This window comes from Clupea harengus, chromosome 5, assembly GCF_900700415.2.
Source record: "Clupea harengus chromosome 5, Ch_v2.0.2, whole genome shotgun sequence".
Lineage (NCBI taxonomy): Eukaryota > Metazoa > Chordata > Actinopteri > Clupeiformes > Clupeidae > Clupea > Clupea harengus.
The window spans coordinates 3,927,700-3,942,500 of record NC_045156.1 but is presented as its reverse complement, the minus strand read 5'-3'; the positions used below and the strand labels follow the sequence as shown (position 1 = coordinate 3,942,500).

The following is a 14,801-nucleotide window of genomic DNA, read 5'->3' as shown; positions in this document are numbered from 1 at the left end:
GCTTTGCTCTTGACCTGCCCAATACTTTCACGGTGTCGGTCAAAGGAGTTAGAGTAATGAAGAATCCTCAGAGACGCGGTTCAAATTGTGTTTCGTTCAGTAGGTTCGGATTTACTTGGATTTATAAATTCACAGTGCATTTGCATCTCTCATTGTAGTGCTGTGAGTATTTAACATTCCACACGTAAATGGTAACATCTTGATCTGAAAAAAAAGAGAAGAAGAAAACCCTCCAAGTCCCATCGATTTCTTCGAATGCGAACAGGCCCGTGTGTGGATCTGTTAAGGATTACAGGCTGTTGTGTTCTCATCTTGACTGGATTTCAGGGCCGGGGGTTAGGAAGAAGAGTAAAAGTGTGAAGGACGCGAAGAAGAAGGGCAAAGGCAAGAAGACCAAATCAAAGTCAAGCCAGAGTGCCAAGAGGAAAAAAGCATCATCGGTAAGAATGGCTTTTTACTTAAGCCAGTACATTTGATAATAACCAACTGCTTTGACATATTAGATCAGACATACATGTCCAGGGTGCACTAATAAGTCACAGATGCGTGATTTTTTAAGACATTGATTAGTTTATTAGTTAGATTAGTACTTAACTCGCACTTACTACTACTTAACTCGCACTTACAGTAATTACATTCCTGCACTTTTTATTCCTTATGTAAAGTAGTATTTATTGTTACACTAGGTCTCTATTGCTCGTAGCTTGATTTTTTTCTCCTTTGTACGTCACTTTGGATAAAAGCATCTGCTAAATTACTAAATGTAAATGTAGTTTAGGGTTTGCACTTCACTGATAGTGGTAGCTGTCTGAGGTCTTTAGCCACATCAGGCTCAACCGTCTTCTCTCCACTCAGAGCGAGGAGGACTTCCTGGATGAGTCGGACTTTGATGATGTCAGCATCCACAGCGCATCCGTCCTCTCGGACACCTCGGGGGCACCCAAGAAGAAGACGGCAACGCCGACGCCGACGACGGCAGCAGCGGCGGCTCGCCGTGGTCGCAAGAAGAGGAAAAGTGAGGGCCTCTGTTTCTACCTCGTTTCTGTATATTAGCACCAGCACAGCACAGCACAGCCACGGGCTGCACTCTCTCTCCCTCGTCCCTCCTCCGTTAGAAGTGGACAAGACATTCATTTAATAGGTGGCCTTAAGTAAAGCAATCAAAACAAACAGGCCGAGACTTTTCAAGGTGCTAGTGTATCATTCAGCTTTACAATCCTGTGTGCTGCGTTCCTCCCGGCATGTAATTCAATTTCTAATGGTCCAAGAAGTTCTTAAAAATAGATCTCGGAGAATTTACAGAAAGGCTTCGGAATTCTACCAAGCTGTGGGCGCCCCCTCTTAAATGTGACCAGATTAGCAAACATACTGTAACTGTCCTAAAAGCAGAGCTGCTCTCTAACACTTACTCACACAGTGAGACAGAATGACCAAGGGCTAATGAATTAGCATAGATATGCTAATCTTCTCTGTTTACGTGAGGTGTAGTTATCCAACCTTTCTCACCTCCCCCCCCCCCCCTAAAGGAGAGGATGGTGACGGCTATGAGACGGACCACCAGGACTACTGTGAGGTGTGCCAGCAGGGCGGCGAGATCATCCTGTGCGACACCTGCCCCCGCGCCTACCACCTGGTGTGCCTGGAGCCTGAGCTGGAGAAGGCCCCCGAGGGAAAGTGGAGCTGCCCCCACTGTGTAAGCCCGGGGATGCCCCGCTCCTCTGCTACGTACATGCTGCTGGCCTGTCCATGCACACACGCACGCACACACACACACACACGCGCGCACACACACACATGCACACACACACACGCGCACGCACGCACAAGCACACACACACACGCACGCACACACGCACGCACCCCCACCCCATTAACTGTATCTTTCTTTCTCTCTCTCCTCAGGAGAAGGAAGGCATACAGTGGGAGCCCAAGGATGAAGAGGAGGAGGAAGAGGAGCCGGTGGGCGAGGAAGAGGACGACCACATGGAGTTCTGCCGGGTGTGCAAGGACGGCGGCGAGCTGCTGTGCTGCGACACCTGCCCCTCCTCGTACCACATCCACTGCCTCAACCCGCCCCTGCCCGAGATCCCCAACGGGGAGTGGCTTTGTCCCCGCTGCATGGTAAGGGCAGACAGGGACCCCCCGACCAGTTTCAGTCCACTGAGGGCTGGTGGACCTCACACCTTTATGGTTCATATAATGCTCAGACTTCTTAAATCTATGTCCAGTCAGTCCCAGTGTAATTCTCTGCAAGGCCAGATTATATCCACTCTATCTACCCTCTATCTATCCAGTCATTTATGTATCTTTTGGGGAGAGACTCATCCAGTCTTAATGACACAGCTGGGGGATTAAGTTCAGTTTTAATAATGTTCAGTTCCATTCAAATCTCCTCTATGAATCTTCGTTTATCTGGGTAGTGAAAGGAGAGCATGCTTAAATATGAAATATTCCCCCAAGTTTCTTTTTGTCCAGTGTCCATTTTGTCAATTTTGCCTTATCTTCACTGAAGCTCTTGAACAAATGTATCTATCTGTGGCACTGATACCACCATGAAATAATGTTTCAGCTGCTATGTCATGGTTGCATTTGAACAGGCAGATACTCTACAAGTATTTCAGAATTATACATGCATTTCACTATGTTACTTTTCCCCCGGCTCCTATTCCTTTAGTGCCCCCCTCTCAAAGGTAAGGTGCAGAAGATCCTACACTGGATGTGGGGGGACCCTCCCCTGCCTGCGGAGCTGCCCCCCGGGGCGGACGGCGAGCCCCCTGACCCCCTGGCCAAACCCCCCCTGAAGGGGCGCCCTGAGCGGATGCTGTTTGTTAAGTGGGCTAGCCTCTCCTACTGGCACTGTTCCTGGGTCAGCGAGCTGCAGGTGAGAGACAGAGACAGAGACAGAGACAGAGACAGAGACAGAGACAGAGACAGAGACAGAGACAGAGACAGAGACAGAGAGCAGAAGCAGGAATCAGCACACTTCTGCTGAGGTCTGTCTCAGTCAACCCTCTCACCCTAAGAGGAGACAGAAAAGCCAGAGGCGTAGTGGTGTGACATGTGCCTAGGGAACCTACAGCCTTTTGAAACTAGTATTGTAAATTGAATACATGTATAAGATAAGGTCAGTTGACAGCACTAGTTACTGTACAGTTGGGCTGTGGCAATATTGTGAAAAAACATGGAACAAAGACATGCATTTTGATCGACTTAACTGTTTGATTTAATTTAATTGATATTGAGTGCTTATTAAGAATTACTGCAACGACCAAAGTCAACAGTCAACATTGTCAAAATCGAAACAGAAGTGTCAGCTCTGTGTAAGCTCTTCTAAGTCTTTTTGAGCTCTATGTAAACTCTACTCAGTCTTTATGAGCTCCATGTAAGCTCTTCTAAGTCTTTACCAGCTCTATGTAAACTCTACTCAGTCTTTATGAGCTCCATGTAAGCTCTACTCAGTCTTTACCAGCTCGATGTAAACTCTACTCAGTCTTTATGAGCTCTATGTAAGCTCTACTCAGTCTTATGTAAGCTCTACTCAGTCTTTATGAGCTCCATGTAAACTCTACTCAGTCTTTATGAGCTCCATGTAAACTCTACTCAGTCTTTATGAGCTCCATGTAAGCTCTACTCAGTCTTATGTAAGCTCCACTCAGTCTTTACCAGCTCTATGTAAACTCTACTCAGTCTTTACCAGCTCTATGTAAACTCTACTCAGTCTTATGTAAGTTCTACTCAGTCTTTACCAGCTCTATGTAAGCTCTTCTCAGTTTTATGTAAACTCTACTCAGTCTTATGTAAACTCTACTCAGTCTTTATGAGCTCTATGTAAACTCTACTCAGTCTTTATGAGCTCCATGTAAACTCTACTCAGTCTTTATGAGATCCATGTAAACTCTACTCAGTCTTATGTAAGCTCCACTCAGTCTTTACCAGCTCTATGTAAACTCTACTCAGTCTTTATGAGCTCTATGTAAACTCTACTCAGTCTTTATGAGCTCCATGTAAACTCTACTCAGTCTTATGTAAGTTCTACTCAGTCTTTACCAGCTCTATGTAAGCTCTACTCAGTCTTTACCAGCTCTATGTAAACTCTACTCAGTCTTATGTAAGCTCTACTCAGTCTTTATGAGCTCTATGTAAACTCTACTCAGTCTTATGTAAGCTCTACTCAGTCTTTATGAGCTCTATGTAAACTCTACTCAGTCTTATGTAAGCTCTACTCAGTCTTTATGAGCTCTATGTAAACTCTACTCAGTCTTATGTAAACTCTACTCAGTCTTTATGAGCTCTATGTAAGCTCTACTCATTTAGGCTCCTTTCTGCCCCAGCTGGAGCTCTACCACACGGTCATGTACCGTAACTACCAGCGGAAGAACGACATGGACGAGCCGCCGCCGTACGACTACGGCTCCGGGGAGGAGGAGCTGAACATCGAGAAGAGGAAGAGCAAAGACCCGCAGTACGCCGTCATGGAGGAGCGCTTCTACCGCTACGGCATCAAGCCCGAGTGGATGATCATCCACCGCATCGTCAACCACAGGTGCCTGTCAGCACATACGCCACCCAGCCTCTTTTGGAGCGCTTTACCTGCACCCGCTGCCATGTTACATTATTGGGTTTTATTACATTGTTGGGAAGTTATTACGCTATTAGGTTCTACATAAAACAAGGTTAACCCAGCAGTCTAGTCATTTTCAATTGTGTAACAATTTATTACATTATTGGTATAAATATTATTGCATTATCCGTTAAGACATGTATTACATCATTGAGAGTCTTTACATTATTTGGAAATGATTACCTTATTAGGTTCTACAAACTCTCATGCCAATTATGATATTAGTAATATGATATCATCAAAGCAAATCATCTGTCATGATGACTGGATAGGCTGTCAGCCAATGCATGTTTATGACAGTTATGTTAGTCTTATGACTAGGAGCCCCAGTGCTCTCTCTCTCTCTCTCTCTCTCTCTCTCTCTCTCTCCCCCTTTTCTCTCCAGATAGTTTCAAATATGTTATTATAAAAAAGGGGTGGAGTAGCACTCGTTATCAGGAAATGTTTGTGTCCTTAGTGAAAGTTTTTGGAAAGGTGAGATGAGTTATTGTATGTGTGGCATGTGTCCCTGTAGTTTTGACAAGGACGGGGATTTGCATTACCTCATTAAGTGGAGAGACCTGTCATATGACCAGTGCACCTGGGAGGTGGATGACTTTGACGTTCCAGAGTATGACAACATGAAGCTGTCTTATTGGGATCACAGGTTAGGAGCACACACACACACACACACACACACACACACACACACACACTTAGTCTGATTCACTCTCAGAAGCAGCCCAGCTGGCTACATACACTGATAAACATACTGACTCTCATAAATACTGCCCTCTCTTTTTTTCTTTCTCTCTCTCCTTCCCTTTCACACAGTCACCATCTCTCTCTCTCTCTGACACCACACACACACACACACACACACACACACACACACACATATATATATATCCACACACACACACACACACACACACAGATGGAACTGCAATGCTGATGATTCTGTGATGATTCTCCCTGTTATTGCAGGGGGCAGATGCTGGGTGAGGACCATCGCCCCCTGGTGGTGAGAAAGGATAAGAGCTCCTCTAAGGAGGAGAAGAAGAGGGAAGCTCCTCCTGAGAAACCAGTGGTAGATGTGAGTGAGCCGCACTTCACTGTCCTTTTCTCACGGTTACCCCAAGGCTGTGAATTCTGAACTTCTTTTTGTTAAGTCTCCAAGTACTCCAGAATGATAGTTCATTTATCAAAGTCTAAATTAAGTTATTGACAGTACAGCCATAAGCTCCATGGATCCCATAACCGTGGCCTTGGTCATATAATTTGCTGCCCGGTGTTTAAAGGTGCCATTCATACAAACTGGACGTGTCCTACTGATCCTCTCTTCTCTCCAGCCCACCATTAAATTCGAGCAGCAGCCCTGGTACGTCAACGCCACCGGGGGCACCCTGCACCCGTACCAGCTGGAGGGCCTGAACTGGCTGCGTTTCTCCTGGGCGCAGGGCACCGACACCATCCTGGCCGACGAGATGGGCCTGGGCAAGACTGTGCAGACCATTGCCTTCCTCTACTCGCTTTACAAGGAGGTGGGTACAGGATGCAGCCTTTGCGGATTGATTCGTGTGATGTTGAAGGTGACTGGATGAAGCTTTTGAGACACCTGAAATCTGAAACTGGTTTTGTCCTTGGAGGCAGAGAATTGGTTCCGCTGGGGAAAAAAAGGGGTATTATAATGAAAGTACTTAGGGGGGGCTGAAGTGGTGTCCCAATTCCTGTCCTTTTATGTCACTTAATCCTGACCGCACACAATGACACTGTAAAAAAACAGCTCTAGTTAACTGGAAGTCTTTGCTCCTCTCAGGGTCACTCCAAAGGGCCATATTTGGTCAGCGCTCCCCTGTCCACCATCATTAATTGGGAGAGGGAGTTTGAGATGTGGGCGCCAGAGTTCTACGTGCTGACCTACACCGGCGACAAAGACAGCCGCGCGGTCATCCGTGAGAACGAGTTCACCTTCGAGGACAGCGCTGTCAAATCTGGCCGCAAGGTGTTCCGAATGAAGGTGGGAAATGTCACTGCCACATCAGGGGATTGCACATGTCATTATCCCCTGCTATTTATAACATATTTTAGGGGCAGGACGTCTGGAATTTCTTACTTAAGTGGTTTTGTGACAGATGGTAAAGTTTACGTTGTGAATGTTATTTTACGAACAGAAAGATACGCCCATCAAATTCCACGTCTTGCTGACCTCATACGAGCTGATTACCATTGATCAGGCCATTCTGGGCTCAATTACCTGGGCCTGCCTGGTGGTAGATGAAGCACACAGGCTTAAAAATAACCAATCAAAGGTAAGATGGGTGTGGCTGCAGTGCATGATGATATTTATATAGATTTTTAAATGGAGAAATATACTTCCCGAAAATATCTAGTTTATAGTGATTTATTATGTCACTGTCAGAGTCACTATAATATGGACTCTCTTAAATCGTAAATTTGGTCTTGAATTTGCAAATCACACAACAGCAAAAATATGTTGTGTATGTATATATATATATATATATGTGTCTAATTCCTTGGTGTTTTGCTGGATCTCCTCAATGGCTATCTCTGGCAGTTTTTCAGAATTCTGAATGGCTATAAAATCGACTACAAGCTGCTCCTGACTGGAACGCCCCTGCAGAACAATCTAGAAGAGCTCTTTCATCTGCTCAACTTCCTTACTCCAGAACGCTTCAAGTAAGAGACATGAACCCCCCCCCAAAACCACTCCGTTCCACTCTACTTTATTTTGTGGAGTGTCCTCCTGTGCTCTACTGATTTCTGGATCCTCCACCTCTTGGCTCTGCTAAACTGTGGGAATGGCTTTGTCGCGCATGACAGCCCAGTATCTCCAAGGCTGGAGTGTCTCCAGCAGTGCTCTACTTATGCCTTAGGCGTGGGCTGAATGTCAGTTCAAGAGCTCTCCACAGAAGGAGCTCCATATAATGTGTTGGGATATTTGTGCGGGCGTCTCTGGAAGAAAAAAAAAAAAAGCGTGGTTTAGTTGGAATGAAAGTGCTTTATGAGCGTATCACAATATTATCCCTAGCTTCTGAAGTGCCATGACACTCATTTCAATTTTTTTCTTGGAAGTAACCTGGATGGCTTCCTGGAGGAGTTTGCAGACATCTCCAAGGAGGACCAGATCAAGAAGCTGCACGACCTGCTGGGCCCCCACATGCTGCGCCGGCTGAAGGTCGACGTCTTCAAGAACATGCCGGCCAAGACGGAACTCATCGTTCGCGTGGAGCTCAGTCCTATGCAGAAGTCAGTCTCAACTCACGATTTGAAAGGCCTCTGATAGACTACAGTTTGTTCTATTTCAAATTTGCTGGAACTCTAAATCTGTTCATCTATCCCTATGCTTTAAAATCAGTCACTTTGAACCTAGTGCAGAGGAATGAATCAGGGATGCATTTGGCATGTTGCTTATAAAAGAGGAATGAATCGGGGATGAATTTGGCATGTTGCTTATAAAAGAGGAATGAATCGGGGATGAATTTGGCATGTTGCTTATAAAAGAGGAATGAATCAGGGATGAATTTGGCATGTTGCTTATAAAAGAGGAATGAATCGGGGATGAATTTGGCATGTTGCTTATAAAAGAAGAATGAATCAGGGATGAATTTGGCATGTTGCTTATAAAAGAGGAATGAATCAGGGATGAATTTGGCATGTTGCTTATAAAAGAGGAATGAATCAGGGATGAATTTGGCATGTTGCTTATAAAAGAGGAATGAATCAGGGATGAATTTGGCATGTTGCTTATAAAAGAGGAATGAATCGGGGATGAATTTGGCATGTTGCTTATAAAAGAGGAATGAATCGGGGATGAATTTGGCATGTTGCTTATAAAAGAAGAATGAATCAGGGATGAATTTGGCATGTTGCTTATAAAAGAGGAATGAATCAGGGATGAATTTGGCATGTTGCTTATAAAAGAGGAATGAATCAGGGATGAATTTGGCATGTTGCTTATAAAAGAGGAATGAATCAGGGATGAATTTGGCATGTTGCTTATAAAAGCCTGCTGTGTGCCTTCCATGACCTCCTTTCACTCCTGACCTTTAACCTCTGACCTCAACAGGAAGTACTACAAGTTCATCCTCACACGGAACTTTGAGGCCCTGAACTCAAAGGGTGGGGGCAACCAGGTGTCCCTGCTCAACATCATGATGGACCTCAAGAAGTGCTGCAACCACCCTTACCTGTTCCCCGTGGCCGCTGTGGTGAGGAGTGTGTGTGTGTGTGTGTGTGTGTGTGTATGTGTGTGTGCATAGACCATGTAAATAGTGTGTATGTGTGCGTTTGTGTGTATAGGATTTGTGCATGTCTCTGGGGGAAGAAGGAGGTTTTTTGTTTGATCACTGATTAAAGCATGCATATTACTCATAGTAATGATTTTTCATTTGTGAGGCTGCAGATAGATCCTCATTGATTGGGAGGACAGAGAGAATTAATTGGCTGTAATTCCTCTCGTATCTTGTGGGAAATTTGTCTAGACATCTTCATGTCGCTTGCCCGCTATGCAACGAACTTTTGCATAAATGAAGCAATTTTCTCAGATGTACACATCGATATGTTATTATGTTATCACAGCAAGAGAACCAGACCTGTTCATCGCAAACGCAGTTATGAACGGAATTGAAAGAAGGAATCCAATAAATGTAGAAAGAAATAAACAAGTTTGGGGTATGGAATCGACTTTGAGTTGATTGATTGATGTGTCGGTGTTCTCAGGAGGCCCCAGTTCTCCCGAATGGTTCCTATGACGGGAACCAGCTGGTAAAGTCCTCAGGCAAACTCACTCTGCTGCAGAAGATGCTGAGGAAGCTCAAGGACGAGGGCCACCGAGTGCTCATCTTCTCTCAGGTGTGCTTCACCACACAGCACACAGGCAGTTTACTCTCCGAGTTGTCTCCGAAAAAACACCCTCGAAAAAAACACCCTTCGAACATCAAGGATGATTCTGTTGTGTGTAGGGCTTCCTAGCCACTTTGCTTCAATGCTTCAATGCTTAGGAAGTGTGTGCAGTATCAATAATTAACATGGACAGTTACAGTAGCCTGGCCTGATATATATATATACATGTATGTATGTTTGTATGTATGTATGTATGTATGTATGTATGTATGTATGTATGTATGTATGTATGTATGTGTATATATATAAAATGTGAAATTTAATTCTGAACACAATGCTTTATACAAATCTTTACATTCTTTCATTATTCACTTGGAACAGGTCGATGATCCACAGCACTGATTTTTATTTACCATTATTCATTGTATTTCTTCAGCGCTGTAGCTGTCATTCAAAAACGCACTTAGGCTGAACACAGCAGATTCAGCTAATCAGAGGAAGAACAGCTGTCTGATGTGTGGTAGAGCAGGGAATTATGGAAAATTTAGGGAGGTGGTCTGTAGCATACCCTATTTAACAAAGCTATTTTTAAACCTGCTTTCATCCTGAATACACCAAGACACGTGGCCCATTTAAAATCCCCCGGTCTGCATTTCAGATGACGAAGATGCTGGACCTGCTGGAGGACTTCCTGGAGAATGAGGGCTACAAGTACGAGCGGATAGACGGAGGCATCACTGGTGGCCTGAGGCAGGAAGCCATAGACCGCTTCAATGGTGAGAGCCCTCTGCTCCCTGCACTACTAATTCCGTCCACTAGAGGGAGACACTTTGACAAACCTTACCATTTGGCAGACAGGGTTTCCATGGTCATGGAAATCCTGGAAATGTCATGGAATTTTAAAATCCCATTTTCCAAGCTTGTCAAAATCATGAAATTCAGTAAATTCATGGAAAGTTTTGGACAAGTCATGAAAAATTATTTAAATTAAATTAATTATGTTATTGCATAGCCATAGCCTAACTAATCTATTAGAAAAGCAATGCAAAATGTTGCTGTTTAATCTTCATTCGATAATTAGGCCCAACCTGTGGACTACAGCACACACTTTTGTGTAGGTTGTGAAAGGTCATGTAAGTTTAATCAAGGATCCTTGAAAAGTCATGGACCAGTTTGGAAGGGTTGAAGTGTAGTGGAACTCTGGACAGATAAACTCATGGCCCTGGCCCTGGCTGGTTTGCAAACACATTGAGGCCGTTTCAGCATTTCCATTAAGTGAAGGCCATAGACAAAAAGGTCAATGAATGTCAGCATCTTCTCTATTAGCTCTTAGGTGAAGTTGATGTTTGTAGGTGAAGTAGGGTGTTGTATTTCTAGAATTCTGCACACAGCTCCAACCCTTTACAATGTGAAGTTTGTAAAAGATTGATTGAAAGATAGATTTTTGAACGGTTAAATGAATTTAATGAACTGAACGGTTTATTTTCCCAGCTCCTGGAGCACAGCAGTTCTGTTTCCTGTTGTCGACGCGAGCTGGTGGGCTGGGCATCAACCTGGCCTCAGCAGACACAGTCGTCATCTATGACTCCGACTGGAACCCCCACAATGACATCCAGGTACAGAGACCATGTGCCCACGTCCTCTTACTCTACACTCTCTCTGTCTGTTCCTTCTGTGTTCGTCAAATACACACAGATGCGCAAAAGTAAACGTATGCACACATAATGGAATAATTGTAATAATATGAAATAATACGACTAAGTGCAGTGTTTTTCTTTCACTGTGTATTTGGTCCTCACACTTTGGTGTCTGAGTGTGTTACGTAATATCTCCTCCTTAACTCTAAGTCTGTCAACATTCTCCGGTGTGTGTGTGCACCCGACCGTGTTCTTTAACTCAGTCTGTCAACGTTCTCCGGTGTGTGCGGCGCGCCCGTGTTCTTCCCTCAGGCCTTTAGCAGAGCGCACCGCATCGGGCAGAACCGCAAGGTGATGATCTACCGCTTCGTGACGCGGGCCTCGGTGGAGGAGCGCATCACGCAGGTGGCCAAGCGCAAGATGATGCTGACCCACCTGGTGGTGCGGCCCGGCCTGGGCTCCAAGACCGGCTCCATGTCCAAGCAGGAGCTGGACGACATCCTCAAGTTCGGCACCGAGGAGCTCTTCAAAGACGACATCGAGGCCATGGGTAGGTGACATTTCCCATTGATTTGCCAGTGATGTGAGCTGGGCTGTAGCAGGCTTTTGAAAGGCTTTGAAGGCCGTATGTAGACTTGAGTATCGTTAAAGATCTCTGAAGGGCTTTGTGGCTTTGGCCTAGAGAAACATACTCATTTCTTCTCCAAGATGTGTGGTGTAGCGGTCTGTGAAAGGTTCATCTCTAACACAAAGGTTATGTTGCTTCGTGGTTATCCTTTGGAACAATGTGGTGAACCTTTTAAAAGTGTGCCTTTGAAAGCTCTGCACTAAAAGCTTTTTATCAATCATTGTGTTTTCCTCTGGGCTTCAGTAAGAGTTGTTGGAATGCTGTGGAATTATGTGCATCAGCAGTAGAGTTATCTATTGGATGGTTTGGTTCTAATTCTACACAATCTCTGGTTGTCTGCACCTGCAAATATTTCTGTCTGCACCCCCGTATGATGGATGCTTCCCCATTGAAAACAACATATCCTGTATTTTCGACTCAGACACAATCCTCTACCTCCATCTCATTTGTTCAGTCTTGTGGGGAAAGGCAGTCCCCGTGCACAGCCCTCTGTGAAGCGCCAATTTGCAGAGGTCCTTCTCCCCCAGGAGCCCCAGTAAGAGGGGGTCTCGGTGGACATGCACCACTCAGCTAACAGCCGCTCAGTCAGTCCAAAACGCTCAGTCAGACTCAAAACCTGTTTATGAAGCCATTTCTTTTTCATTGATATGCTAAGTGTTATGCAGGGGTTGTACTGGTGAAAGTGATATTGTAGTCTCGGAATGGATTTTTTATAATGGAGGTTCATTTACTTTGCTCACAGGGGGGAACTTCAAACCAACTCTGTTTATCTCGTTAGCGTCTTTCTTCAGATGACCCATGGGGGGGGGGGGGGGGGGGGGGTAATTGCATAACAGATTCTCACCGCGTTCAGTACCTTCGTTATGAACTTCAAATCTGTTGCATCACTGCATCTCACTCCATTCTGTTTCAGTCTGGCTCTAACAGATCTGCACAGTATCATTTGCCTGGACTGTATCTTTAGTCCGCTTGTCTTAAGACTGGGATTTGTCTGTTTGACATATTATTCTGTCATCTGGCCTCCACAGGGTGCACATAAGTCAGCGGCATCCATTCTCCTCCCCTCTTGTCCTGGGACGCCATGTTTAGAGAAGTCTGAAGGCCTCTGGCGCTGTGTAGTCTAAGCGTTACCTCCATGCGGAGGTTTTTAGGTGTAGTGCACCTCTGAGGTATGTCCTTGTCATGGATAATGAAGCCTCGTGGAGAGGTCAATTACTCCACTGTCCTTGATGCAGCTCCGTTTGACAACAACAGGGGCCCAGAAGGGGAGCCACATCTGTCCATGTCCTGTTGCCTTTCTCCTGAAGCGTTCAGCCCAGATTAACCCCTGTTAGGCCTCTCTCGTTCTGTCTTCGTCCCCAAAGGGGACAACAAGGATGGGGAGGAGGGCAGCGTGATCCACTACGACGACGCGGCCATCTCCAAGCTCCTGGACCGCAGTCAGTGCACCAACGAGGACACGGAGATCCAGAACATGAACGAGTACCTGAGCTCCTTCAAGGTGGCCCAGTACATGGTGCGAGAGGAGGACGGAGAGGTCAGACACCCTTTTTACTCGAGCCTCTAATACCTGTGAATGGGTGCAGGGGTAAAACTGCAGAGGGTTGTTCAGACACAGGGATGTCTGTGCGGTGTTTCACACCAAGGAACCAGTGATTTCAGAGCTTCACAAATGAGTTAGAATGGAACAGATTAATGGAACAAGGAACATAGACTCATCAGACATCTTATTCCATTGCATGCCTTTAAAGTTTTCATGGAAACATCTTTTTCAAGTGTTAAAATAATAGCCTTTCAGTTGACCTTCAGTTGACCTCACCTAATGCTCAGGAAATAACTCATTTGAATTTGGTTTCTGTTTTTGCTATGTGCTTAAATCCTGCATATATGTGTGTGTGTCTATGATGTGTGTGTGCGTGTATAATGTGTGTGTATATTTGTGTGTGTGCACGCGCAGGAGGAGCCTCAGCGTGAGATCATTAAGCAGGAGGAGAACGTGGACCCAGACTACTGGGAGAAGCTGCTGAGGCACCACTACGAGCAGCAGCAGGAGGACCTGGCCCGCAACCTGGGCAAAGGCAAGCGCGTGCGCAAGCAGGTCAACTACAATGACACCTCCCAGGAGGACCAAGGTACAACACTCACTGCCTCGCCTCCCTGTCTCACTCTGCGCTTTTCTCTTTTTTGTCTCTCTCCAGTGTCTTGCATCGCTCTCCTTCACTCTCCTTTGAGTTTCTCTGTATCTTTATGTGATGGCCTTCTCCCTCTCCCTCTTGTTCCTTTCTCTCTCGATTCTTTGTTTTTCATTTTCCCTCTCCATTCTCCCTTGCCATTTTTTGTTTTCACATATTTTTGCTCTCAGTCTCTCTCTTTCTCTCCCTCTCCCTCACCCTCTCCCTCCCCCTCTCTCTCTCCGTTTGTGTTTTTTATCTATGCCGGGCACTTAGGCGTTTGTAGCTCTTACATCTCCGCAGGCTCGCGTGTACAGTACCCATGTGTTGAAGCACCTACCAGAGGATTTGAACCAGAGGTTCAAAGCACCAGGCCTGGGGCAGGGATGTGCCCGTCTGCTGGCCAGGGCTTTGTCCCGGATAACAACAAACTCTCCCGTGTGTGTAAGCAGCACACGTGTCTGGCACAGGGCCTGCGGAGGTTGAGTGCTCGCTGGCTGGCTGGCTGGCTGGCTGCTGGCTGGCTGGCTTGGGTGTGTGTGGTGTGTTTTTGTAGTAGTGGGCAGAGCTCCAGTAGCCAAGGCTTCAGTCGTTGGGCCTCCCCCGACAGTAGTGAATGTAGCTGTGCCTGTTCTGTCTGTGTGCTCTGCAACTCAGAGTGGCAAGATGATCTTTCAGACAATCAGTCCGAGTATTCCCTGGGGTCCGAGGACGAGGACGAAGACTTCGAGGAGAGGCCTGAAGGTGAGCTCTCTGTCCAGGTCTGTAGAACAGGTCTTAGTGATTTGGTGCGGAGGTGGAAAGAGCCAGGTTCAGATCATAGAAATACTACTGTGTTTCTCACTTAGAGTTTAGTTACCAAATCCATAGTTTAGTTAAAATAGCAAATCCAGACAGTC

General features: G+C 45.7%; 1 protein-coding gene across 6 annotated transcripts in view; it reads left to right on the top strand.

Annotated features, from left to right (window-relative positions):
• The window catches only part of chd5 (chromodomain helicase DNA binding protein 5), a 41,065-nt gene that overhangs the window by 15,714 nt on the left and 10,550 nt on the right, over positions 1–14,801 (top strand). For 3 of the 6 annotated variants that reach the window (XM_031567353.2, XM_031567350.2, XM_031567349.2), the window contains exons 6-26: positions 328–440; positions 856–1,015; positions 1,527–1,693; positions 1,903–2,121; positions 2,675–2,881; positions 4,332–4,543; positions 5,136–5,267; positions 5,588–5,696; positions 5,953–6,144; positions 6,420–6,620; positions 6,775–6,912; positions 7,179–7,300; positions 7,697–7,870; positions 8,691–8,832; positions 9,344–9,475; positions 10,125–10,242; positions 10,958–11,082; positions 11,416–11,653; positions 13,066–13,268; positions 13,689–13,863; positions 14,560–14,646. In XM_031567353.2, coding sequence (XP_031423213.1) covers positions 328–440; positions 856–1,015; positions 1,527–1,693; positions 1,903–2,121; positions 2,675–2,881; positions 4,332–4,543; positions 5,136–5,267; positions 5,588–5,696; positions 5,953–6,144; positions 6,420–6,620; positions 6,775–6,912; positions 7,179–7,300; positions 7,697–7,870; positions 8,691–8,832; positions 9,344–9,475; positions 10,125–10,242; positions 10,958–11,082; positions 11,416–11,653; positions 13,066–13,268; positions 13,689–13,863; positions 14,560–14,646 — 3,366 coding nt within the window. The remainder of the gene's footprint in view (positions 1–327; positions 441–855; positions 1,016–1,526; positions 1,694–1,902; positions 2,122–2,674; positions 2,882–4,331; positions 4,544–5,135; positions 5,268–5,587; positions 5,697–5,952; positions 6,145–6,419; positions 6,621–6,774; positions 6,913–7,178; positions 7,301–7,696; positions 7,871–8,690; positions 8,833–9,343; positions 9,476–10,124; positions 10,243–10,957; positions 11,083–11,415; positions 11,654–13,065; positions 13,269–13,688; positions 13,864–14,559; positions 14,647–14,801) is intronic. The other 3 variants (XM_031567354.2, XM_031567352.2, XM_031567351.2) reach the window with 3 other exon arrangements.